The sequence below is a fragment of the Pseudorca crassidens genome, chromosome 9 (genome assembly GCF_039906515.1).
Source record: "Pseudorca crassidens isolate mPseCra1 chromosome 9, mPseCra1.hap1, whole genome shotgun sequence".
NCBI classification, from domain to species: domain Eukaryota; kingdom Metazoa; phylum Chordata; class Mammalia; order Artiodactyla; family Delphinidae; genus Pseudorca; species Pseudorca crassidens.
In genome coordinates this window covers 2,840,641-2,867,666 of record NC_090304.1, presented here as the reverse complement: position 1 = coordinate 2,867,666, position 27,026 = coordinate 2,840,641, and the positions used below count along the sequence as shown (strand labels likewise).

The following is a 27,026-nucleotide window of genomic DNA, read 5'->3' as shown; positions in this document are numbered from 1 at the left end:
GTCTGTGTCTTTATTCCTGTCTTGCCCCTAGGTTCTTCATGACCTTTTTTTTTTTTTAGATTCCATATATATGTGTTAGCATACGGTATTTGTTTTTCTCTTTCTGACTTATTTCACTCTGTATGACAGACTCTAGGTCCACCCACCTCGCTACAAATAACACAATTTCGTTTCTTTTTATGGCTGAGTAATATTAAAAGAAGCTCTTAATTTCACTGAAATCCAGTTTCTTTTCTTTTTTTGTGGTTAGTGCTTCACTGTCCTTTTTTTTCCTATTTCTATATTTTTTAAAAATTTATTTTATTGAAGTATAGTTGATTTACAGTGTCGTATAATTTCTGCTGTACAGCAAAGTGGTTCAGTTATACATATATATGCATTCCTTTTTATATTCTTTTCCATTATGGTTTATCACAGGATATTGAATATAGTTCCTTATGCTATACAGTAGGACCTTATTGTTTCACTGTCCTTTTTAAGAAATCTTTGCCTAACCAAGATGATTCTCTTTTATTTTTAAAGACGATTTTATTGGTTTACCTTTTACATCTCAGTTTTGTTTTGTTTTGTATGATGTGAGCTGGAGTCAAGATTCATTTTTCTCCATTTGGGTATTCATCTGACCCAAAAGTCTGCATTTATTAATTCTTAATTTAAAATTTTTTTATTGATAATGGCCTGTTTGTGCCTTCAAACGGTGGAAGAGTAAGACGTGGAGATCACCCTCCTCCCCACAAATACATCCAAACTACATCTACGTGTGGAACAACGCCTACAGAACACCTACTGAACGCTGGCAGAAGACCTCAGTCTTCCCAAAAGACGCCCTCAGGTGACCTACATGCAGAGGCGGGGCCGATACAAAGCTGAACCCCGGGAGCTGTGCGAACAGAGAAGAGAAAGGGAAATCTCTCCCAGCAGCCTCAGGAGCAGCAGATTAAAGCTCCACAATCAACTTGATGTACCTGCATCTGTGGAACACCTGAACAGACAACAAATCATCCCAAAATTGAGGGGGTGGACTTTGGGAGCAACTGTACACTTGGGGTTTGCTTTCTGCATCTAATTTGTTTCTGGTTTTATGTTTATCTTAGTTTAGTATTTAGAGCTTATTATCATTGGTAGATTTATTGATTTGGTTACTCTCTTCCTTTTTTTATTTTATAAATTTTTTTTTTTTTCCTTTTTCTCCTCTTGTGAGTGTGTATGTGTGTGTGCTTCTTTGTGTGATTTTGCCTGTATAGCTTTGCTTTTGCCATTTGTCCTAGGGTTCTGACTGTCCACCTTTTGTTTTTTGTTTTTTGGGTTTTTTTAGTATAGTTTTTAGCGCTTGTTAGCATTGGAGGATTTGGTTTTTGGTTTGTTTGCTCTCTTCTTTCTTTCTCTCTTTCTTTTTTTTTTATTACTTTTTTATTTTTAATAATTTTTTTCTATTTTAATAACTTTATTTTATTCATTTATTTATTTTTCTTTCTTTTTCTCCCTTTTCTTCTGAGCCGTGTGGCTGACAGTGTCTTGGTGCTCCGGCCGGGTGTCAGGCCTGAGCCTCTGAGGTGGGAGAGCCAAGTTCGGGACATTGGTCCACAAGAGACCTCCAGGCTCCATGTAATATCAAACAGTGAAAGCTCTCCCAGAGAACTCCATCTCAAGGCTAAAACCCAGCTCCACTCAACGACCAGCAAGCTACAGTGCTGGACACCCTATGCCAAACAACTAGCAAGACAGGAACGCAACCCCACCCATTAACAGAGAGGCTGCCTAAAATCATACTAAGTTCAGAGACACCCCAAAACACACAAATGGACGTGGTCCTGCCCACCAGAAAGACAAGATCCAGCCTCATCCACCAGAATACAGGCATCAGTCCCCTCCACCAGGAATCCTACACAACCCACTGAATCAACCTTACCCACTGGGAGCAGACACCAAAAACAACGGGAGCTATGAACCTGCAGCCTGTGAAATGGAGACCCCAAACACAGTAAGTTAAGCAAAATGAGAAGACAGAGAAATACATAGCAGATGAAGGAGCAAAGTAAAAACCCACCAGACCAAACAAATGAAAAAGAAATAGGCAGTCTACCTGAAAAAGAATTCAGAGTAATGATAGTAAAGATGATCCAAACTCTTGGAAATAGAATGGGGAAACTACAGAGACATTTAACAAGGAACTAGAAGAACTAAAGAGCAAACAAACAATGATGAACAACACAATAAATGAAATTAAAAATTCTCTAGAAGAAATCAATAGCAGAATAACTGAGGCAGAAAAAATGAATAAGTGATCTGGAAGATAAAATAGTGGAAATAACTACTGCAGAGCAGAATAAAGAAAAAAGAATGAAAAGAATTGAGGACAATCTCAGCGATTGTGGCGCGCGGGTTCCAGAGCACGTAGGCTCTGTGGTTTGCGGCACACGGGCTCTAGTTGAGGCGCGTAAGCTCAGTAGGTGTGGCACGCAGGCTTAGCCGCCCCGTGGCCTGTGGGATCATAGTTCCCTGACCAGGAATGGAACCTGTGTCCCCTGCATTGCAAGGCAGATTCTTCACCACTAGACCACCAGCGAAGTCCCCAGCCTCCCATGTTCTTAGCTGAACCTGCCATATTCTCGTCCTCGTCTTTGCATCAAGTTCATCAAGCAATGGGTGTTGAGAACAACCTAGGTGCTGGGCCAGAAAGCAGAGCCAGGCAGGAGCTACACACCACGAGGAGCCCTGGACCTCAGTGGGAAGGTGCAGCCTGTGGAAGCGGACGAGGCCCACGCTCTTGCCTCTGAGTGGAACTCTGCCACCCATCAGACATGCCACCGTCAGTGAGGCACCCCTCTCCAAGGACTTTTGCAAGTTCCTTTATTGTCAAGTAACCTATGGCAGGCAGCCTCTGAGATGCACCCCTGGCTGTTGGTAGCCCCTGTGTAGCCCCCTCCTGTGTTGAAAGGCGCTGACTTGTGTAACCAATGGAATAGCTCAGAAGTGGGGGAGCAGGACTTGCGAGGTTCGGCATAAAGGACGTCGTGTGTCTGGGATCAGACTGTGGGGGCCGCCGTGTTGTGTGGATGTTCAAGCAGCCTGTGGAGAGGCCCACGTGGTGAGGAGCTGAGGCCTCCAGCCAACAGCCGGCACCAGTTGCCAAATACACGAGGAGCTGCCTTGGGAGAAAGTCCTCCAGCCTCGGTCGAGCCTTCGGATGATGCAGCCTTAGCCAACGCCTTGCCTGCAACACCATGAGAGACACTGAGCCAGGACCACCTGCTAAGCCGCCTCTGGATGCCTAAACCTCAGAAACTGCATGAGATGATGTTTATTGTTGGTTTAAGCCACTCAATTTAGGGGTCACTTATAACATGGCGACAGATAATACATAACCCTGGGGATGACTTGATGACCCATGAGTGGGTCGCAACCCAAAGTCCTTGAAAGCACTGGTGGAAAGCTTGCCTCTGGCCCAGCCCTGCTTCAAGACACAGGCTTTCTAGTTATTTAACAAGTAGAGCAAGAGGAGATGAAGCTCTAGGGGAGGTGGTAATGAGCACAGACTCTGGCGCCAGAGGGAGTTTGAGTTCCAGCTCTGCAACGTATCAGCATGGAACCCTGGGCAGGTCCCACTGTCCATCTGTGCCTTGGTTTCACCACCTATAAAATGGGGGTGATGACGATAGTATTTAGTAGCTGGGTTATTGTGAGGGTCAGAGAGTATATGTAAGGTTCTCACAGCGGTGGTGGGTGCACAGTAGAAGCTGGAAGAGTCAGCTGCTGACACAGGGCAGACGGCGTTCTGGGGCTGCGGATACATCTGGGAACAAAATAATCAGAAATTTACCCTCACTGATCTTGTGTTCTTGTGGGGGAGACAGATGAGCAAGATAAATTGGTAATTTATAATCTGTAACTGGAGAGTAGGGTCTATGAAGAAAAGCCAAGCAGAGTCCTGGGATGCGTGTGTGAGGAAGGCTTCCCTGTGAAGGTGATATTTAAGCCACGTCTAGGAGGTTGTTGAGGGACCAGACGGATGCCAAGGGGAAGAGTGTTCCAGGCAAAGGAAACAGCCTGTGCAAAAGCCCTGCGGTGGAAGAGTCCTGGGGCCTTGGAGGGCCAGCGAGGCAGCCGGCATGGCTGTCGCTGGGCAAATGTGGGAGAAGGAGCGAGGCAAACCTTAGGTTCTGGAAATGACGTTGATGTTTATTGTGAGTGACAGGAGGCCTTGAGGAGTTCCGAGCAGAGCGGTGACATGCTCTGACTCTCACACCTTAACAGGACAAGTCTGACTGTTGTGCTGTGCTAAGAACAGGCTGGGGCCGAGAGGCCAGAGGCCACGAAACCAGTGCTGGGGCTCCTCTTGCTGTCGAGAGAGGGCGGGGCTGGGACAGGCTCAGCACAGAGACGGTAGGGAGTGGTCGGATGCCGGATGCCTTCTGCAGGAGAGCCTGCAGGAGTACAGGCCGGTTGGGTGAGAGAGGGATAATTCCACGAGTGGGTCTGGACTTGCCATCACCTGAGAGCAACTTCTGGGGGAGACGTGGGAGTTGCTGATCCGTGAAGTTTTGAGAAGGCTTTAAGACCCTAACCATAACCCTAACCCACCTAACCATAGCCCTAACTCTAACCCGCCAAACTATAACCGTAACCTTAACCCTAAACCCACGTAATCCTAACCCTAACCCACACAAGTGAGACAGGGAGGAGGCATCTGGACACATGGATGGGACTCAGGCCAGAGAGGCATCGGAGGGGGACCTCTGTAGTCGCCGGTGCTTATGGAGGTATTTAAGGCCCCAAGGCAGGTGAGCTTCCCTGGTTACCTGCCTCTCACCGAGAGCTCTCTTCACATCCCTGTTTGTCCAGGTGAGTGAGCTTCCCTGGTTACCTGCCTCTTACCGAGAGCGCTCTTCACATCCCTGTTTGTCCAGGTGAGTGAGCTGGCCCTACACCAATCTCCAAGGCCTGCCTGTATTCCCAGGACAAGGAACTGGCGGCCTGAGCAGGTCTGTGTGTGGGTCACTGGTGGACAGCCACACGTGGGGCACTGAATTTCTGGCGCCCACTGAAGCCATCTCGTCCCTGCCTCTTAATCACGTCTGCCCACGTGACACTCCAGGGCATGCTTTCGACATCTTTCCCAATAGATGTGGAGATCTGAGTCTGGTGAGGGGCAGAGTGTGGTTGTGCAGTGTGAGAACGACCTGCCCTTTCTAGAAAAGAAGCGTGCGGTGTGGACTTACATCTTGATCTTGCATATTCTATTCAACTCAGCCTCTCACCCAGAGAACCTGGCTGGGTCACTGCCTGGCCTGCCTTCTCATGATCGAAACAACACCCACATCCAGGTAGGAGAGCGCCAAGAACTGGAGGAACACCCCAGGCCTCTGTCCCTCCTGGGATAGCTCTCCCTGAAGACAGCAGTGAAGCCAAGCCCATCGCCGTGGGCAGCGCGTCTCCGGTGTGGACCATCCTTTCCCCCCACCACCTACGCCAAACTCACCATGCACAAAGGTGGAGCTCCGGGCTTCCCAGTGCTTGCCCGGAGAGGGGGCACCGGGCTTCATCCACATGCAGAGGAGGTGAGGGAGGGCAGATAAACCTACCCTATGGCACGGGGCGCCCTGCCTCACTGTGTTAGCTGAGCACGCGGAACAAAACAGGTCAAAGCGCAGCCCAGCTCCAAGACACTAACACGCGAACGAAACTTGGCAAACTGAGGGGCAGATCCAAGGTTCAAACCCAGAGCTGTCCCAGGAAATCTGGCTGAGGAACCTCACACAAGGCAAGAAGACAATCATCGCCCTTAGTTTTCAAACAAGGACAACAAAGCACAGAGAGGGAAATTGCCTGGCCGTGGTCACACAGCTGTTGAATAGGGAAGCCAGGGTCTGAGCTCACAGCCACCACCCTCCAGCCTCCTTAAAATGAATTCACACAGTGACTGGGAGGAAACGGCGGGGCCCACCGTACTCAGCGCCATCCCGGTGGGAGTTCACTGCTCCGGCCTTGGTACTCAAACCACTTGTGTGGCTGATGACAATACAAACACCTGGGACCCCCTTTGACCCATGAGCTCCATGGGCAGGGGTGGGGCACCAGCATTGGAAAATCACGGCTCTTAAGTCGGCCCAGGTGGGCCCCAAGCTCCGGTCCCCTCCTGGCTGTTCAGGAGGCCGCCTGTCTTTGCTCAACCAGTTGTAGACTGAGCAGGGGAGGCACTGCCCTGCACCTGCCCTCCCTGCCCAGGGAGCAGGGCCCCCAGCACACTCCAGTCCTCGGTTCCTCCAGGTGTGAAGCAAGCCTAGCACCGCCATCTTTGTGGCTTCTCCGCTCTCTTGTGGGGGGCAGGTGGCCAGACTGGAATTTCTTCCTTTGGCAAACGGAATGGATTCTCACACCCAGCACAAGAGTGGCCCCAACAGAGGGCCAATGGTGGGGAAAGTGTGGAGCCCTCCCCTGAATCCCGTGATCGGTACCCAAAGCTCTGAGGCAGGACCCAAGCATCTGACCCAAAGTTCCCCGGGCATCGCCTCTACACACCAGAAATCGAGCCCTTGTCTATGTCCAGGCCCCACTGGGAGACAAACCACAAAGAAGTCTGAACAGGGAAAGTTTAAAACAGGCACATCTACTTCGTCGTGCTTCGCAGATAATCACGCTTTTTACAGACTGAAGGTTTCTGGTGACCCTGCATCCAGCAAGTCTACCGGTGCCACTTTTCCAATAGCATTTGCTCACTTCGCGTCTCTGTGTCACATCTTGGCATCTCTGGCAGTACTTCAAACTTTTCTTTCTGTTTGTTAACGGTGATCTGTGATCAGTGACCTGTGATGTTACCATGGTCACCGTTTTGGCATTTTTTAGCAATAAAGCTTTTTAAAATCAAGGTGTATACACTGTCTTTTAAGACAATGCTATTTCATACTTAAAAGAGTACAGAATCGTGTAAACCTAACTTTTCTCCGCACTGGGAAGCCAAAACACTTGTGTGATTCGCTTTATTGTGATAATCGCTTTATTGGGGAGGTCTGGAACCAAACCTGCAATACGTCCCAGATACACCTGAATAAAGAATTATTAACTCGACTAGGGCATAACGTCTAAAGAGAGCTGTCAAGAATACCTGTGGGGACTTCCCTGGTGGCGCAGTCGTTAAGAATCCACCTGCCAATGCAGGGGACATGGGTTTGAGCCCTGGTCCGGTAAGATCCCACGTGTCACGGAGCAACTAAGCCCGTGCGCCACAACTACCGAGTCTGCACTCTAGAGCCCACAAGCCACCACTACTGAAGCCCGCGTGCCACAACTACTGAAGCCTGTGCGCCTAGAACCCGTGCTCTGCAACAAGAGAAGCCACTGCGGTGAGAAGTCCGTGCACTGCAATGAAGAGTAGCCCCCACTCGCCGCAACTAGAGAAAGCCCGCGCGCAGCAAGGAAGACCCAACACAGCCAAAGATAAATAAGTAAATTGAAAAAAAAAAAAAAAAACCAGAATACCTACGGGTCGAGGAGTGTGCCCAAGGTAAGAAAACACGTGAAGGGTGTCCCGTCCCCGAGGCTGGGGTTCAGGTCTCCTTGGGGAAGGCTTGGGTGAGGCCCCCGGATGGTGTGGCCAAGTTCTCTGGGTTGCCTGGGCCAAGTCTGTACAAGACCCAGAACCAGAAGATGCAGCATCCCTCAGCGCCCTCTACAGACAAATGTAACGAGGTGCACGTGCGAAGGAGAGAAGTCTGAAGGGCATAGCTCACTACCGCAGAGCAGGTGATGCAGGACTGCACCTGGGGCTGAGAGGCTGTCAATTGATAACTGCCACAGCTTACGTGTCCACTTCTACTTTATTTAGCAAGAGTAAGGGCAGGACTGACCACGGGGGCTGGAAGACATCCCGTTCAGTGTCGGACTCCTGCTGTCTGGGCAGCGGGCAGCTCAGACCCCAGAGAAGAAACAGCGTCATCTGTGAGCCAGCCAGGTCATCCTCCCACCCTGGGGACACTGCACGGAGAAAGCTGGTCACTTCTGCTGGCGAGAAGGCAGTCGGTGTAAGCCCCCGGAATTCCACTCAGGACAAGTGCCGGGCTGTTTGCATCTTACAGGTGAGGACGCAGAGGCTCCTGGAGTGCGGCGCAGAGATCCTGCTGCCCCAGCGGACCTGACTCCAGCTCTCCTCCCTGCCCCGCTGGGGGCTCCTCCCGGGGCGGCCCTTCAGAAGATTCCGGGCAGCAGGCGGTAAGGCACGGCGGCCGTGTAGCGCTCCCAGTCGCGGCCGTACTTGTTAGCACAGCGGTGCTCGTCCCGCAGGCAGCGGTGGGTAAGCAGGATGGCCATGTAGATGATGTAGAAGTAGGGCAGGAGGTGGCCGCCGCCGCAGGCCAGGCAGTACGCCAGGCTGCCCATCAGGTCGCCGGTGTAGTTGAAGTGGCGGGCCACGCCCCAGAAGCCGGACACCAGCAGCTTGCTGTGGTGCTTCTGCTCATCGGCCGACGTGAAGGAGCACTCGATGACCCTGGGCTTCCTGCCCCAGATCAGGCAGCGCCCGTCCGTGCGGCGGAAAAGGTCCTTCTGATGGTTGGCCATCCGGAAGATGTAGTAGCCCAGCAGGCCCAGCAGCAGGACGCCCAGGGAGTAGCAGGTGGGCAGCTGCACGGGGTGGTACACCAGGTACAGACCCTGCAGGGCGAGCGGGAGAGGTCAGCGGGCTGAGCGGGACCGCGGGCTCGGGAGCACGGCCTGGGTGCAAAGCCCTGCTGTGCACCTGACCGGCTGCCCCCGTGCCCCACCTCAGTTTCCTCTCCTGCAAATAGAAGTGCCTGCCCCGGAGGGTTGCTGTGGGATCAGACAGGTAACTATGCAAATCTGCACGTCCACCTACCTACCCACCTAGCTGCCTTCCTATCTGTCTGTCTATCTACACGTACATACATCCACATGTGTATCATATATAGTATACGTATTATATAACAATATTACAAGGATTATTTGAATATAATATTGTGATGGTTAATTTAATGTGTCACATTGGCTAGGCCACGGGACCCAGACACTTGGTCAAACGTTAGTTGTTACGAAGGTTTTTTTTTTGTTTTTTTTTTTTGCGGTACATGGGCCTCTCACTGTTGTGGCCTCTCCCGCTGCGGAGCACAGGCTCCGGATGCGCAGGCTCAGCGGCCATGGCTCAGGGGCCCAGCCACTCCGCGGCATGTGGGATCCTCCCGGACCGGGGCACGAACCCGCATCCCCTGCATCGGCAGGCGGACTCCCAACCACTGCGCCACCAGGCAAGCCCCACGAAGGTACTTTTTAGATGGGATTAATGTTTCCAATTAGACTGAATGAAGCGGACCACCCTCCGCAATGCAGGTGGGCCTCGTCTAATCGGCGGAAGCCCTAAGAATGAAAGAATCCCTGGAATAAGAGCGAATTCCACCAGCGGACGGCCTGCAGGCCCAGCTGCAGTACCAACCCTTCCCTGGACCTCCAGCCTGCTGGCTGCCCTGAAGATTTGGGACTTGAACGCACCAGTCACATAATCAAATAAACACACATACGTGTGTGTGTGTGTGTGTGTGTGTGTCTGTGTGTGTGTCTGTGTGTGTGTGTGTGATCTACTGCTAATGCTTTGCGTGCTTGGAAAATGGTGTTCACAAAATCAGGGAATCAGTGAGCCTGCAACCAGCCAAGCAGACAAATGAGTCCAGAGGGTCCGTCCAGAGGATCCAGCGTGGGGACCAGAGTCCAGAACTTGTGGCCCCCAGCCCAGGGCTCTCTCCCCTCAAGCCTGCTCACTCTGCTGTGATTTTCCTCCTCTCCCAGTGATCCTGTTTCACGCTGCTGCACAGGGTAGTCAGCCAGGTACCACGGGCCCCGTTATCATCGCCTGCAGGACTGGCTGCAACCACTCACCACCTGCCCGCGCACATCCGGGCCAGCCGACAAGGTCTGTTAGCATTGGTCCTCTCCACTCCTGCACGTCCTGTTTAAGGCAGGCCACCGCTAACCACTCAAGTGCCCTAGAACCTGCTCTTTCCCCCACCGCCACACCTCTTCATACCTGCTCACAGAACGGGCAGGTGGGCATCTGGCCAGGCCTCTGAAGCAGCCACCCTACACAGGAGCCCGCGTGCCAAGCAGAGGAAAGCGGGGCTGTTCTCTGTGAGCTGGGAGGGGTGCGGGGGGGTTCATGATGAGGCCTCTCCCCTATTCCCCAACAGCCTCAGAACACAGCGGGTGCAGGAACGAGGATGCCCAGCCCTAACAGAGGTGATGTCCGCCCTACTTTTTCAGAGATGCTCAGGGACGAGTTCAAGGCCCCCTCCCGCGGCTGGCAGCCCTACATCGGTGCAAACCCAGGTCCCTCAGGCTCCCCAGTCAGGCTTTCTACCCTCGGCTCTGCAGCGTGTGCCGAGGCTCTCCTGGGGACCCGGCCTGATTCATTACTCGTGGGAACTTTTCCCAGAGCCTGTGCCCCCCAACCCCCAGCATCCTCTTCTCGCCTGGAACACTCCCCTCCTGTAGGCCTCCCACCCGGTGCTGGCCTCTGATCCTCCAGCCTCCAATTGGGCAAGGCTTCCTGCCACCCCCACGTCCTGTGTCCCAGCCACGCTGAACTGTCTTGTGCCTTAAATGTCCCCCTCTGCCCTCCCCCCCACCCTGATATATTCCCCACTCCACCTTTCTGGAATGTTCTTACCCTCAGACTCATCATTCTGCTCTCAGCCTGGCTGTGACCCCCACCTGCTGGCTGGGGTCTCCTCCTTGGCCCTCTCTCAGGGGTCAGCACCCCACTTCCTGTCCAGCTCCCCCTCCCCGCACTGGACTGCCTGTGTCAGGGACTTTCCCTCCCAGCTGTGAGCTCCGAGAGCGCAGGGCCCCCTGCATCTCCTCCACTCTTGCGTGTACATACTCAAAGCTTAAATGCAAATGACGGAAGGAAAGAAGGCCTCTCATCCTTTCAGCCTTGAGATTTGAACACACATGAATACTAATACCCACCTCCACCCACCCAGATCCCCCAAAGCATTTCTTTTGACCCAAAGTTTACTCCGTATCATCTTCTTCTCTCAGTCTATGGGCTGAGCTGTGTCCCCCAGATTCACATGTCGGAGTCCTGACACCCAGCATCCCAGAATGTGACTGTCTTTGGAGTTGCATGTCTTTCTTTCAAGAGGTGAGGAAGGTAAAATGCGGCCACTAGGGTGGGTCCTGATCCCACAGGACTGGTGTTCTTATAAGAGGAGGTCAGGACACAGACACACACAGAGGGACGATCCTGTGAGGACACAGGGAGGAGACGGCCGTCTACACGCCGAGGAGAGAGGCCTCAGGAGGACCAGCCCTGCCCACACCTGGGTCTCGGATTCCAGCCTCCAGACGGGGAGACAATGAACGCTGTTGTTTAAGCCGCCTGGTCCGTGGTATTTGTTACAGTGGCCTGTGCTGACTCGTACACTAAGCCTTCTCTTCTTCCTAAAACAGGGGAGCAGCCTCCCTTCTCCAGGTTCTGGCGCCACCCCACACCCCCCAAAACAACAGACACTTGGGTGACGACAAGGCTCGGCACGTGCTCAGCTGTGTCTGCTCCGAGGGCAGCGCTGAGGGTGCCCGGGGACCTTACAGCTCAGTGTGCTGCTGTGCTGGGCATGCGTCACAGGGGGCTCCCTGCCCCTGCTTCTCACCTGCAACGTGTAGAGGTACGGCAGCCAGACGCAGTCCCCCCAGCCCAGGTACCACCCAAAGTGGTCGTGGCAGATGTCAATGGTTTTCAGGTACCAGGTTTCGTTCCAAAAGAAGTCCAGCACATAGATGGCCTGCAACACAGGAGCGGCCGTGTACTGACCAGAGACACGTGGGAAGGGGGCCGACCCCCACGTAAAGGCGGCAGATTACGGTCTTTTGAAAACTGTCTGGCTTTCAGGCTTCCCCAGCGCCCACTGGGTGTCAGAGCTCCCACCCTCCTGGGCCACAGAGAGGCTACCTGCAGGACGTTGACCAAGACCATGGAGTTGGTCACGTGGCCGTGGAGCTCCTGCTGCTTGGCTGCGAAGGACAGGTTGATGAGGGTCCAGGCGACGATCCCGGGGCGTCCATTGAAGAAGAGCTTGAAGTCAAACCACTCCCCAATTCGGGGGTTAAACTCAACGCCCATCATGTAGTTGTAAAGGAAATTGCCTGTGAATTTGCTTTAAAATACAAAGAACAGATGCGTGTCGTTAACGAGCGCATCTCACAAGTGGCCTACGCGGCTGGCACGGACACAGGCGCCCAGCCCAGCCTGGGTACGGCAGGCCCAAGAGAGACGACCTGGGGGGAGACCTGCCGTGAACTGCGGGGATGCGGCAGGCAGAGGTCGCGTCAGCCTCCCTCCCTCCCCGCAGACTCAGAGCTTCACTCCACGTTCACCTCTGGCCCTTGAGTTGCTCGCTCTGCTCCAGGGAAGGTGGGGCGATTGTATCTGTGCACCTCCCTTGGGCCAGCGCCCAGGGTCCTCCCTCCCCACTCCAGGCTCCCTGGAGGCACAGCACAGGTGAGCTGCCCAACTGGCTCGACTGGACAGAGATTTTATTCTGAAAGACTCACAGGGCATTCAGGTCTCCCGTGGGCAAGTGGAGTTATACGTGATGCCGAGGTAGATGTGGAAGAAAGCGTGCTGCTCAGAGCCGGGCGCCTGGCTCCAGGGCCCACACCCATCCCTTGCTGGGCAAGTTGAATGTTTCGTTACCTTGGTTACCTGACCTATAGCCCTCTCCAGGAGCGATCAGAGAATCAGCCATAGTAACCCTTGTGGAGACCTTCATTAAGTATAACTTGCTGTACATACACAGGGATTTCTGTGCTAGTCAGAGAAACATATTTTCGTGTCCATTTCCCTCAGGTAGGGTAAGTAGAAAGAAGCCAAATATACAAAGTCTACAATAGGGGATGTGATTATAAAGCAGAGAAAATGATTTCCATGAGTCCTAGAAGACCAGCCTCATTATGTGATAAAAAAATCACACAAGCTCAAAGTACCACCAACCAACCTAAGAGTTTAGGTGTAACAGTAAAGGAAACATACTTTATTTTCATTTGGACCCCCAAACTAAAATGTAAGCACCCCGAGAATAAGAATCTTGTTTACACCTAAAGCCCCACTGCCTACACCTGTCTACAGGAGGAACCCAACAAACATCTCTTGATGAATGGACGGATGGAAGGAGGTGGGGAGGGAGGGATGGGGGGAAGAGTGGATGGATGGATAAATGGGCTGGATGAATGGGTGCATGGGTGAATGGATGGATACAGGGAGACAGGAAGGGAGGGAGGGAGGGAGGGGTGGAGGAAGGGATGGGAGATGGATGGATGAATGGATGGGTGCATGGGTGCATGGGTAGGTGGATGGATGGATGAGTTGGATGGGTGGATGGATGGACAGATGGGTGGATGGGTGGGTGGATGAATGGACGAAGAACTGGATAGATGGATAGATGAAGGAGAGATGGATGCATGGTTGATAACTATCCAACCCAGGGCCCCATGAGAATGGACACCCATCAGTAAGGCTCTCCCTGGGAAGTTCTTACATTAAAGCCACTGAGAAAACAGGACTCCTCACTAAGACTGTTTCAGGCCACATTGACGTTCCAGAAAAAGAGGTGATGGACTGTCTTTGCCACCCAACCAGAATATGCCTTTTCCACCCCCCTGCTCCCTGACAGCCCTACACGACACAGCTCGGCCACCAGAGATGGACTCGGCCGTCTTCAACTGCATCCTCCCTAAGGCAGGAGAAGCCACCCAGACATTTGGAAAGGATGCTTCCCAGAGTCCATCAGGTTCCCTTAAGCTCCTCCTTCAAGGATTCTCAGTCCTCAGGGCTCTGCAACCTCCCAGCCCAAGGTAACAGAAAAAGGCACCTGCTCTCCATCTTGGGCTCGACCGGCCGCTGAGGACGTACCAGTCTCGGGCATCGGTGGGGAAGAAGTAGCCCTTGATCATGGCGAAGGTGGAGACGGCGTAGCCCAGAATGTTGGCACACCAGAGCAGCGGGATCCAGTTGTCAAAGATGATGGTGGGAGAGAAGCAGGCGAGGAGGTAGGAATTAAGAAACCAGAGGAGATGCGTGATGAGCCAGGCTTGCAGGCCGTTGATCTCATACTTGTTGACGATTCCTGCGGAGGGAAGAGGGAAGATCGGAGGCGTTCCCCCAGCTGCAACAGCTCCTGGCTCCGGCCCTGCCGCCTTTCTGGGCCTCAGCTGCCGGGGTCCCCAGACCCCAGGCTTGATAGCCAGTCAGCTGCTGCTGCCAGTCGGGCCCCTAGGGTCAAAATGCCTGTGGCACACCTCACGCTGTGAGCTGGGGACTAACCGCTCCTGCTTGCCGAGTTCCTGGAAGGGTGAGAGGGTGCAGGATGTCTGGAACCAGCCAGAGGCTGAGTCACCAGCCTGCAGTTTGCCGGAGGCTGGGGCTGAGCTACAGCAGAAGCGGACGAGCGTCCCCTAGGGTACCTGGTGGGGGACCCAGCAGCCTCCCTGAGGGACCAGGTGCTCTCTGTGTGCTGGGGTGGGGTCTCAGTGACTGCGGGGAATGAACGGGCCAGGCAGCCCCAAGGACCCCTTAACAAAAGCCCCGTCCCACCAGGTGCCCCTGGGGGACTCGAAGCGTCGCCGCCGGGGAGAAGCTCCATGAGCCCGGCTACACAGCCAGTGTGGGGCAGGGCGCATTCCGTTCCGACTGAGAAGGTGACTTCCCACCTCGAATCTGGGGCGGTCCCGGGGTGTGGAAATTCTCAGGCAAAGTTTTTACTTTGTCCAGGGGCAGCCTTTGGGATGGAAGCTGCGCGGGGGCGGGGCTGGGGGGAGGCCCCGTGAGATGAAGGGAGGGCAGAGCTGCCACAGGTGGTGGGCAGCAGGGGCGGGGCCCAGCTCACCCGCAGGAGTCATGGCGCCCTCCTGAACGCCCCCCACGTAGCCCGGCAGAAACTTGTGGCAGAAGTCAGGAAGCAGCACGTACAGAAGCACCTGAGACACAGAGATTTTCCGCTGAATCCCCTGTGAGCTGGGGGCCCGCTGTGCTTCGACACAGCCTTGCTTTATTAACCGAGATGATAAATGGGGAGGCGCCGAAGGAACGGGAGAGAGCCTACTCATAGCCAGTTATTCCTTCCAGGAGAGTCTATAGCTCCGGGAGCTCTGGCTGCAGGCTGACTGCGGGCTTTGAAGGGGGCCCTGAACAGGAAACTCATCACTACTCAGAGCGCCCAAGCCGCCTCCCCACGGGACTCGGCCACTCCCCTCGGGAGAACCCACTAGTTCACATTCTGGACGACTCGCCCTTTGAAAGTGTTCGCCGGAAGTGTTCAGTGCGCTCCCAAGCTCGTGCAGCCCTCCCCAATGTCTACTTAGAGAACAGTTTCACCCCCTCCAAAGGGAACCCCACACCCACAAGCAGTCACTCCCCTCGGCCCCTGCCCACCAGCCCCTGACAACCACTAACCCACTCTCTGTCCCTATGCATTTGCCCATCCTGGACTTTTCACATAAACAGAATCAGACAGGATGTATCCCTTTGTTGCTAATTTCTTTCACTGAGCATCGTGTTCTGAAGGTCCGTCCACGCTGTAGCCTGAGTCAGACCTTCATCCCTTTTTATGGCAGAACACCATGCCACCACGTGGATGGATCACACTGTGTGTCCATAACTGTCGATGGACACGTGGGCTGTTTCTGCCTTTAGGCTACTGTGCCTCTCGCTGCTCTGAATCACTTTTTACCCAAAGGGACCAAGAGACCTGAAATGAGAGGGAATCTGAAGCTCGAAAGCTGGGAATGTGGGGAGAAACAGCTAGTAGTGGTCAAAGTCTTCCTTTAGAACAGGAAACCCCAGGGCGGGGAGGGGGTGGCATCTCACAGCACCGTTTCCCTGGAAACCTCCTGGGTTCAGATAATAAACACCACCTGCTCACCAAGTTCATGGTGCAGACAGCCTTCTGATGAACTCCTCCTGGTTGTGAGGCCAGTGGGGTCACAGCAGAGCCAAGGCTGTCCTTGGACAGGTCTGTGCAACCACCTGCTGGGGACACAGCCTTGGCTTTGCTGAGACTGAGAGCGGCCCTTTAGGATAAGCTCCCCATTGTGCGTGGGGCTTCCCTGGTGGGCCACGCCCTCACGCTTTGCCACGGGGTCCTGCTTCCTGCTCGGCAGGTCCCCGCAGGGCTGGGCACAGCCCTGAACCTCGAGGAGGCTCCGCGGAAAGCGAGTCAGACACTGAAATGCCACCAGGTGCCCTTGATCTGAAGACAGAGCTAAGTCCCTCGGGCTGCAGGTGATTCCCTGCTGGGTCCCGGGAATGAGGACGCCAGTGTGAGCCAGGACTCCACCCCTGACAAGGGGCCAGGACTGTCCCGGCAGGAGGGGACGCTCTGCAGAGGCGGAGCCCCGCCCATGGTGGCCGGTGGCCGGGAGGGCTGACCTGGAACGTGACCCATGCCACGTAGATCTGGGCCGCTTTCATCGTCACAGGTGGCGTCTTGGCCCAGATGTCTGAGAGTCGAGCCTGCCCAGTGGCGATGTCCACCAAGGGGGCCGTCAGGGAGCAGCTGTACTGGTCGCAGGCCATGATGAAATAGTACACGATGAAGGGTGCAAACAGCAGCAGGAAGGTGACGCTTGCCAGGGAAAACCAGTCCACCTCCCTGTGGGGCGGACGGACGGTAGGAGGTCACGTGGCGCCCTCCCGACCCTCCGACCCGACGCACGGGATGCTCTGCTCCACGTGCAAACCCGCCAGCGCTTCCCAAGAGAAGGCTGTCAGCTCGCAGCGCAAAGGCCCCCACTGCCTGGGGAGGGCACCCCACCTGCATGCTCCACTGTAAGCAGTCTGAAGGCCGACAGACCCGTGGGCACCCCCAGAAAGCCCAGGGCCCAGGGCACGAAAGGCAGAAGGCCTTTCACAACCCAGGTGGCCAGAGGCTTCCCGTTCTGGGCCATGGGGGACATTCACCAAGTCCCCAGCACTCTATCGCTCGACAACCATGACCCCCATGCGCTGCACAGTGAGGGCGGTACAAGGGCACCAGCTGTCCTTGGAATCAGTTTTTAGTTTCTTCTTCTTGTAATTCCTCACTCTCTAAAAGGGGAAACTGCTACTAATGATAGTCTTGCTGATAAAAAGAATTTTTTAAATAGGTTCATGAAATCCCAAAGGCTGGCAACCTCTCACTGAGATTCCACTTTACTTTCTAGCTGGGAAGATGGGTGAGAGCCTTACCAGGCACGGCCCCACTGCCCGTGGGTCGCGGCCTTGCTGACGCTGCCAGGACTCTTGGTTTTGGGATCGTTGGACTGTGACTTTGCAGCCATTGGGCCCTGAGGGAAGGAGACACTGCGTTCAGATCGTCCCGTGACAAACGGACACTGCACCTCACTGCCACTGTTCACGGGCCCCACAGGGCTGGCCTCCTTCATTCACCTATTCTTTATCTTGTCCTAGATGGGAGATTCCAGGCAGGGAAGAGATCAGTGCATCTTAGACTCACTCCTGGAACCCGCAATAACCTCCCACATGGCCCTACTTCTGCTCTTGCCTGTCTCCATTCATTTTCCAACGACAGCAGAACATCCTTCTTACTACGTGAACCCAGACACCTGTGGCTCAGAACCCTCCCACAATGTGCTCCTTCCTCCCCTCTTCCCCACTCTCCCTTCATACCCTCTGCTCCAGGCACAAGGAGGTCTCTACCAATCATTTTTTTTAAATTTTATTTATTTATCTGTTATAAGCAGGTTCTTATTAGTTATCTACTTTGTACATATTAGTGTATACATGTGAATCCCAATCTCCCAGTTCATCACTCCACCACCACTACCCCCACCTCCCCGGCCACTTTCCCCCTTGGTGTCCGTACGTTTGTTCTCTACATCTGTGCCTCTATTGCTGCCTTGCAAACCGGTTCATCTGTACCGTTTTTCTAGATTTCCCTACCAATCCTTAAATGTGGTTTATCTTGTTCATGACACCCGCTACTTCTCAGCTTAGAACACGCTTCACAGGTCTCCTCGTTCAGGTCTCCTATAAAATGTCCCCTCCTCAGTATATGACTTTTTATTTTTCCTGGAGTTAATGGTTGCCTCACTTTTTCCATTTTCTAAGGTCCCTATGCATCTATCACTAACTTTTTTTTCTGAATGCTCTAACAGAGCTATCATACATATTAATAATTTTTCTACATACTCCCAACACAATTTATCATTTCCATTCCTCTCTCCCACCCATAGCCACTCATCTTGTACCAACATACAAGCCAACCAGTGGTCATAATATGGGGGAAGCAGTGACGTCTCCACGTCTAGAACAAGTTCACAATTGTCAAGGTTCCAAATATCAGGCATTAAAAAAAAGATGATCTTGGGGCTTCCCTGGTGGCGCAGTGGTTGAGAGTCCGCCTGCCAATGCAGCGGACACGGGTTCGTGTCCCGGTTTGGGAAGATCCCGCATGCCGCGGAGCGGCTGGGCCCGTGAGCCATGGCCGCTGAGCCTGCGTGTCCGGAGCCTGTGCTCCGCAGCGAGAGAGGCCACAACGGTGAGAGGCCTGCGTACCGCAAAAAAAAAAAAAAAAAAAAAGATGATCTTAAAAGCTTTCAGAAAAAATCCAGGATGAAGAGTCACACCAGCAGCAGGCTGGATTCTAGAAAACAAGGGTGGAAAACTCAAAATTCTGATGGAAACTTATTTCAACCTACAGTTCTATTCCCAGGTTAACTATTATTCAGAGAAGACACAGGATCCAAGAAAGCTGCTAAAGAAATGCCCAGTGAAAGGACAGGAGGAAGTCCCAAGAGAACAGCTGTGCAGTGGACCAGACAGTAACCGGTCCACACCGGCACAAGACGAACGGCTACAGGGGGGAGGAGGAAAGGAAATGACACATTTTGTTGTGTTCGAGTGTGTAGAACAATCATTGATATGTACGATGGCTCTGTTAAAACACGCAGAAAAAAAATTAGTGATAGATACACAGAAACCTGAGTGTATGGAAAAAGGGAGGCGACCATTGACTCCAGAAAGATCAAAAAGCCATACAAAGGGGGAAAAACACCCAAACCATATGATAGTACATTACTTAGCTTAACAGCAAATAATAATAACTTTGCCAGAACCATGTAAACTCTGATGACTGACTGACTACTAGATGTATAGAAGGAAACGTGTGAAGCTGGGAGCGCTGAAAGGAAATGGTTTAGAGAGAAGCAGGTGAAAACCACACGAAAGTAGCTAAGGGGATAAGAAGTATTCGCTTCTGGGAAGTGAGGCTATGAGATGAGTCACCGAACTGTTCACTTCATATATAAGCCTCTTAACACTGATTTTATTCTAAATGGGAACATGAATTACTTTAATACAACTGTGTATTCATTTACAATTTTTCAGTAATGAAAACTGCAGCCACATAAGTTAATTTACACAGGTTAGTTTGTGGAGCATCTGCGATGTACAAGGCAGGCTGAAGAGTTCTTTATAGGCGGGGACCACCCATCTTTACAGCCCCAAAACACAGAACACCGAGCCTGGTACATAGCAGCTACTCTGATCTAACGTGCTGGAAAGTTGCAAAAGGGCCAGAAATGTACAGGCTGAGAACGAAATGTGGAAAGCCGAAAGGAAGAAGCGTATCTTCTAGGGATTAAAACAAGCCCAGATAATTATTCTGAGCTTATAATAGCGTTCATTCACCCCTCTGTCATAAGCACTGAATTTTTAATAAAGGTGTAAGTAACATCCTTGGCAGGAGATGGCTGAAAATAGGGCACAGGGTGGCATTCTGGATGTAATTTATTGTTTTGCTAAGAGTCAGACGAGAATTGATACCAGGAGCTGAGGGACAAGCTGCCTCTACTTCTCCAAAGCTGAAAAGTCCCTGCCTTTGCCCAGGAGCAGCAGTGCTGAGATGGGCTTACCTCCAACCTCTTACCAAGCGGTTTCATGGCAGAACGCAGGTTTTCCTTCTCGAACTGCCCCCTTTCAAGTCGCTAGATTCCCACGCTCCACAAGGCCCGCTTGATCCTTTTCAACCCGCTGAACAAAGTCCTGCAGGGGACACGAAGAGACTCGGGGGAACAAAGGGAGATAAGGACCCAGATGGTATTTTCTCGAGGCCCGCCGCTGGGACCAAGTGAAAGGCGCAAGCTCAGCGCCTAGGGGTTCTAAAGCACAAGAGGCCCCCATGGGTGGGGATCCCCCAGGAGAAGGCAATCTCATCACGCAGCTTCTCTGCCTGGCACCCACACCATCTGTCGAAGAGTAAGCACTGATCAACAACGGGCAGAGCTGGATGGAGGGCTTCAGGGAGGAGTTGTCTTGCAGATGAGCCTTAACACGGCAGACACAGAGCTGGTGAACAGCAACGAGCCAAAGCTGGCTTCTTTGCAGACTCACACCAGGCAGCGCACGTGCCTCTGAACCGTTTCTACAAGCCATTTGTGCCAGTGACCCGGATCACGCCCCGCTAGAGCCTGCACATTCCCACCGCACGTTCTAGGAGCCAGTGAGCTCCCAAGAATACAGGGCACCGCTGACAGTAATCTGGGCTCGGAGGCTGGTTCTCAGCAGACGTACCGGACCTGGGACCTTCCTGAGTGTCTTGGGGCATCAAAGCCCCCCCCCAACCACAAACACACACGAGGTTCTGCGCTTGTTGTTAAAGCTGGATAAAGGAGGTTTCGTGTCCACACCCGGGAAGGAGCCAGGGAAATGCCGGGGGGCACCCTGCTCAGCTCCCTGGGCCGGATTTTGAGTTCCACAGGCCAAAGATAAAGGGATGTTTCTCCTGAGGGTTTGGGATGATGTAGTGTGAGTGCCTGACAGTAAGCGTCCATTTCAAAAGCCCTCCACCTTGAATAAACACATAGCCACCAGCAGAACCACCAGATAAGGACCGAGGCGTCCCCCAACCCACGAAGGGCCCTCACTCAGGAAGTCCGGGGTAACCTAGCGACTGACAGCTTGAGTAACCGCGCTGCTCCCTTCCCACACCCTAATTCCTGTTCCTATGCTTTAAATTCACCAATAAAGAGTGACCCCGTGAAGCCCTAGACACCCCGCCCTCAGGCCCTCACGCCCTCATAAAGGCAGAGCCCAGCCCCACACCCGCACCCTCTTTCTACCCACAATCTGGCTGCGTGTACCCACAGGACCTGTGAGCAATAAATCTCGTTCCTCAACGTTCCATGGTGGTTTTTGCTGAAGGCGTCCTGCAATCATGGTGAGAACCTCAAGGGCCAGTCTGGCCACTACATGGCCCGGCGGGGGAGACGTCTGTGGGCTCCTCACAGCAAAGCAGTCCAGGCGAGTGCCTCCAATGTTCTATAGCTGAGAACATCACCGTCGACAGCTCGGGGTGCACACAACAGAAGGCTTAAGCCCCGTGGCAGTGCTTTCGGCATCTCGAGGGTCTGGTATTTGGAGATGCATGGCAGGGATGGGATGGCATGGTGAACCCCCAGGAGGCCCAGATGTCACCCTCAAGGCTGCAAGTTCTCCGCTAGGCTTGGTTTCCTCATCCGCAAAGTAACTTACTCTGTCGGGTAAATGAGGTCACGGGGCCAAGTGCTCAGAGCCCCACCCAAGCCCCATCAGAGTCCGCCCCAGAGAGTCGGCTACTGCTGACACCACCACCAGCACCACCCAGGCCTCAGGAAGGCTCAGTGGGGCTCACACAGGGCATCGGGGTGACGTTTGGCCTGTCAGAGGTCTAAGGGGGATGCACCTGCAAGGCCCAACCCCAGAGGGTTCTGTTACCCACTGCACAGCTCATCACTCCTCGACGTAGTGGTTTAAAACAACAATCTATCAGGACTTCCCTGGCAGTCCAGCGGTTAGGACTCCATGCTTTCACGGCTAAGGGCACAGGTTCAATCCCCAGTCAGGGAACTAAGATCCCACAAGCTGAGGGGTGTGGTCAAAACAAAACAAACAAACGGTCTTTCGTCCTTTGTTCCCGTGGGTTGGGAATCTGGGGAGGCTGACTAAGTAGCTATGGCCTGGGGTGTCCCGGAGCGGCGGCTCATCACGTGCTCGCTCGGTGTGGGCTAGCTTGGGCTTCCTCCCAGCATGGCGGACTCAAGGCAGTGGGAGGAGGTGCCCGAGCTGCCTTTTCTTCCCCGCGTCAGCCCAGCACATTCATCTGGCTACACTGAGTCACAAGCCCACCAGCTTTCAAGGGGAGGGGAAGCAGGCTCTGACTCCTGATGGGGAAGCCGCAGGGTATTAAAAGAACGTGAGATCCTGGATGATACAACCTATCATAGGTGACGACTATTTATTGAGCATCTACCAAGCTCCAAGCACCCATCAGCTCATAGAATTCCCACCCCAATCCTGGAGAGTTGCCATCATTAGGCCCATTTTACAGATGAGGGGGTTGAGGCGAGGAAAGCGGAACAAGTTGTTAGCACAGACCTACAGGGACAGAGCTGGGTCTGCGTGCACGCCACCCTCTGTGACACACTTGGGAGACTGTGGAGTAAAATTCAGAGTAGTGATGACAAGAGCCAACCTTTCTGAGTCCTGCATCAGGTACTATCCTAACATACATACAGAAACATTTAGTTGGAATGTTATCGGAACAGCAGGGGTTCTGTTTTGGAAATTTGTTAGTCCAAGGAGTGGTAGACACTGAAAAATACAGACATGCCCCAACTTGGACTTAAAGGAATGATACAATTCAGAACCGGTGAGAGTTGGGCAGCTGCTCTCCTGGTGGGAGAACAATTTCAGAGGCCAGGTAGACCTTCAGGTTGACCCAGCATTTACTTGTACGAATTTATCCTGGGACACACACAGATGGCTGTGTAAACCCACAGGTGAGAGAAACACTGACACACCGGTGCAGGGGAATACTCAGCAACTGTTAAAAAGAATGAGCTTAACGTGGCAGAAAGTTCCCTGGTATGTTACAGCACAAGGGCAAGCCGCAAGACGGTCTATCACTAAAAAGCTATTCAAAAAGCCGTATACCCAAACCCTCAGTAGTGTGGGACATCCACGTGGGCTTCCCCCCCCCCGCCCCGCCTTTTCCTAGTTTGTCTAGTGGACACTTGTATAATAAAAGAATTTAACAACGATGAAATGAGTTGTTGGTACAGCTCTTGGAGTTCTTAGAGCCACAATTCTGGGAACATCTGTGGCTCTCTCCGGGGTCAGGGAGGTCATCTGCTCTCAAGGCATAGGGGAGTGATTTCGGGGGTCATTCTTGGGTTTACCTGCAGCTTTTTTGCATCCCCCCCCCCCCAGCCCTCTGCCGATGGTGTGGTCAAATGCAGAGGCTGCTCTTGGCACTGGACAGCTCTGGCCTGGCTTCTCTGGGGAGGGTTGAGGTCCTGGCTGGGGCATGGCAACCCGCTCCTGGGGCGCTTCTGAGGCCTCCAGAAATACATGTGAGCCCTGGAAGGAAATTCCAGAAACGATGACCTCTGATTCGAAAGGGTAAACTGCAGCTTTGACTGCAGGTACAGGGTTTCTGTTTTTTGAAAGCTGCAAAATATACACTCACTGTAACACCATCGCTGCAACAGAAGTCTGAAAGTCAGACAAATCCCCTCAATCCAGCCCCTGGGGTCACTGAATTTTGCTGTGTATTCTCCGGATTGTCACACGATACACACCCACTCTCCCTCCTTTTTCTCCCCCAAAATTCGTTTACCTCTAAATTCTTTTGTAAGTTTGCTTCTTCACTTTCTCTGATCTTAGAAAGCAGCTTTCTACTAGGTAGATCTTCTATGTAAATAGGTAGATCTGCTGCATAAATCTGCCATTTTTTTTTTTAGCAGCAGTAGTTACATAAAAGGATTTTGTGGGAAGTTTTTCAAGAATTAATTGTGCATGGTTTTTCTGGGTTTCTGCCTGGCAAACCGTCCTGGTTTTTGAGTGGCGAGTGTCCTGCAGGTGGGGTAACTCCATCCTCCCCAGGCCTGTTCCTGCCGCCTTCCTGGGGACCTTCAAGGTGCCTGGGGCTGCTCAACCACCACCTGGCCTCTGCAAACCCCAAGCTTCTCAGCTTCTCATCCCCACCCCCACCCCCCTACTAAATGCAGGCATTGCCGACGGGGCTCTTCCCCCCAAACCAAAGTCATGTAGCCGGTATCTCTGGGTTTGAACCCCGGCTCTGCCGCTAAGTACACGACTCTACACGTCACTTCACCTCTCGGGAGCCTCAGTCTCCTCATCTGTAAGATGGGGGCGATGCCAAGTACACAGGTTGTTCTCAGAATTAAGGTCTAAGCACCCAGCCCAGTGCCGGACACTCAGGAGACACCCAGTAAATAACAGGTCTCACACACCACTTTTGATAAACACGATTCCTCATTTCCAACTTTCCTGTCTCCTTTCTTTACCTTTTGTCGGGAATCTCACCAGAGCAATTCCTACCCTTAAAAACCTTTTTCATAAAATTATAAAATGTCCAGGAAAGAGGCAATACATCATTATTTAAGTTAGTCGGGAAAGCTGGAAAAGAAAAGAGGGAGCGTTTGGTCTTTTGTGAGCACTCCCTGCCCTGCCCGCCGTGCATCGACCCCCCCTCACCCCCCCCATTAATCTATTCCTAGTAAAGCAATTCAGAGTCTCCTGCTACCTGCTCCCACCTTCTCAGTGAGCAAAGACAAATTATCCGCGTTTCCTCAACAGAAAACTGCATCCGCTCACGCGGGGCACCCGAAGAAGGAACCGGCCCACTCGGCGCAGGAAGCACCCACCTGGCTCCGCCCCGGCTCCTCCGGGATCTCCCGACCACCGGGGGACGGAGCATCTCCGAAAGGCCGTCTTCGGGTGGCCAACCTGCGCCCCTAGATCTCCGGCCTCTGCTCACCTGCACGCACGCACCCCTGCCCACCTGAGCACGCATCTCCTCCTCGCCAGAGCACTAGCCCCCCTCCACGCTGCTGCGCGCACCCATCCCACCCCTGACCTGCGCACGCCCCCGGACCTGCTCGCCCCCCGCTCCCCTGCGCGCGTCTCACACTTGCGCAGCTGGCCCGCTTACCTGAGCGCCAGTCTCCGCGCCCGGCTCCCCACCCGCTCCTACTCGCGCGCTCCAGGCCGGTCGTCCCAAGATGTGGCGTAATGGCAGATGACCAATCGGAGACGGGCCCTGTGAGGCCCGGCGCCCTCGCGCCCCGCGATTGGCCGCGGCGCCTCGCCCCACCCCCTGGGCTGACTCCGGGCCACCGCGCGCTCCATTCGGCAGCCGCTGGGCACGAGATTGACAGCTGAGGGCCCGTCCCGCGCACAGCCTCCCTAAGGGCCGGGGAGCCCCGCCCAGGCTAGGGGGGTGGGGAGGGGGGGTGGGGAGAGGATTCGTCCCCACCGGTGGTGGTGGGCAAGCGGCTTAGATCCCCAGCCTCAGTTTCCTCTTCTGCCAATGGGGCTTCAAAGGCGCGCAGCCCACGCTGAGCCTGTGGTGTACAGATTGCCGGGTCCACAACAACCCACAAAACAGACCAAAATCCCTGCTCTTGGGGCGCACGCGCGGTAGTGGTGGTGCGTGATCAATAAACAATCGGGCAGGCAAATAGGGTGTCAGATGGTGGAAAGTGGTGTGGAGATCAAAACAGGGTGTGTGGGTAGCAGTTTTATTCAGGCGTGTCAGGGAGAGCCCGCCGCTAGGAGGCCACCCCAGGCCTTCCCCAGGAAGGGACAGGGAGGTGGAGTTTAGGGTGCGCTCACAGTGTGCAGGGCTGGGTGGAGAGAGAAGCTGAGTGGGGATGCGAGCAGCAGCTTAGGTCAACCACGTGGGGAAGCCCCCTAATAAGACAGCCCCTCAGAGTTGTCCCCTGGGCAGTGATAAGAGAAATGTTCACAGGTCAAGGTGTGAGGGGGTCATTCCGGCTTGCACGTGGTTCACCCTGAGCTCCAGGCTCACCAAAACAGCCTGTTTGTGGCCCATTAAACGTGCGCTGTACATCTGCTTTAACCATTCAAGAAAAGAATGCGTTTAAAAATCAAAAGGGAGTGACTATGGTTCAGGCATTTGAAATGGATCTGGGTGGCCTTTGTGGACATGGTTTCAGGCCTGTTCCTACATCACTGAGAACCTGAATTTTCTGGACTGTGTCAGCCTCAAGGACACCACCAGCTGTTCTCAGAACAATAGCTGCTGGCTGCCCGCTGTAACCTTGAAAGGCTCGAGGTCTCCTCTTGTAACTATGCAACCATGTTGGACCCCAACCAATCCTTGCTTAACAAGCGCTCTTACTTCTTGCCAACTGCAATTTCAATTCTTAACAAACAACTTTTCTCATTTTGGGGGGTTTTGCCTTTAGAAGCTTCTCCCATTTTATAGTTTTAATCGCTTCTTTTTTTTTTTTTTTGCGGTACGCGGGCCTCTCACTGTTGTGGCCTCCACCGTTGCGGAGCACAGGCTCCAGACGCGCAGGCCCAGTGGCCATGGCTCACGGGCCCAGCCGCTCCGCAGCATGTGGGATCTTCCCAGACCGGGGCACGAACCCGCGTCCCCTGCATCGGCAGGCGGACTCTCAACCACTGCGCCACCAGGGAAGCCCTGAATCGCTTCTTGAATCAGCGTCTCCTGGGCTCTAATCCTCAGTTTGCCTCAAATAAAACTCTTCTATTCCTCTTATAGGTTGGTTTATTGATTATTTCTGTGGACAGCAGGAATGGCCAAGCCTCCTTCATATACCCCTGCCCTAGCAAGGGCATGACCTCGGGTTGGGCAGCTGTGCAACCCAGGCAGCCCCTGGAGGGGAGGGGAGCTGAAGGTGTCTGCTGCTGACCCCAACTTCCAACATCTGGGGCATCGGTTTACTGGCAGAGGGATCTGGATGGCCATCTCTGTGTCCCTCACAGAGACATGTTTTTCCCCTGTAGTCTTTTATTTTGAAAATGTCCAACATGCAAACCAGTTGAATAAATAGTAAAGTGAACACCCACATACTTAGATTCAGCAGCCGTCAACAGTTTGCCATATTTAATTTCTCTCTCTCTCTCTCTCTCTCTCTCTCTCTCGCTCGCTCGCTCGCTCTGTAGGTGTGTGTATCCCCTCCTTCCCCCCCTCCCCGAA

The 27,026-nt window shown here is 53.4% G+C and overlaps 1 protein-coding gene across 3 annotated transcripts; it reads right to left on the bottom strand.

Moving 5' to 3' along the window:
* On the bottom strand, window positions 1-25,089 carry DHCR7 (7-dehydrocholesterol reductase). Of its 3 annotated transcripts, none has more exons than XM_067747962.1 (9): window positions 24,990-25,089; window positions 19,909-20,038; window positions 17,222-17,319; window positions 16,424-16,646; window positions 14,883-14,973; window positions 13,910-14,123; window positions 11,951-12,155; window positions 11,652-11,783; window positions 1-8,646 (listed from the first exon to the last, which is right to left on the bottom strand). In XM_067747962.1, the coding sequence occupies exons 2-9, from the start codon at window positions 19,933-19,935 to the stop codon at window positions 8,182-8,184; spliced, it is 1,455 nt and encodes a 484-aa protein (XP_067604063.1). In that variant the 5' UTR covers window positions 19,936-20,038; window positions 24,990-25,089; the 3' UTR covers window positions 1-8,181. The 3 variants fall into 3 exon arrangements, with proteins under 3 accessions (XP_067604063.1, XP_067604065.1, XP_067604064.1); XM_067747964.1 differs by lacking the exon at window positions 24,990-25,089 and adding an exon at window positions 24,703-24,848 and having other exon boundaries at window positions 19,923-20,038; XM_067747963.1 differs by lacking the exon at window positions 24,990-25,089 and adding an exon at window positions 24,703-24,847.
* Window positions 25,090-27,026: the final 1,937 nt, after the last annotated feature.

Coding starts and splice junctions, on each gene's coding strand:
- DHCR7 (XM_067747962.1), bottom strand. CDS start 19,935: ATGAAACCGCTTGGTAAGAGGTTGGAG. Junction 14,124..14,882: donor GGGCGCCATGACTCCTGCGG/GTGAGCTGGGCC, acceptor TTCCCTCCGCAG/GAATCGTCAACAAGTATGAG. Junction 11,784..11,950: donor TCTTGGTCAACGTCCTGCAG/GTAGCCTCTCTG, acceptor CCTGTGTTGCAG/GCCATCTATGTGCTGGACTT.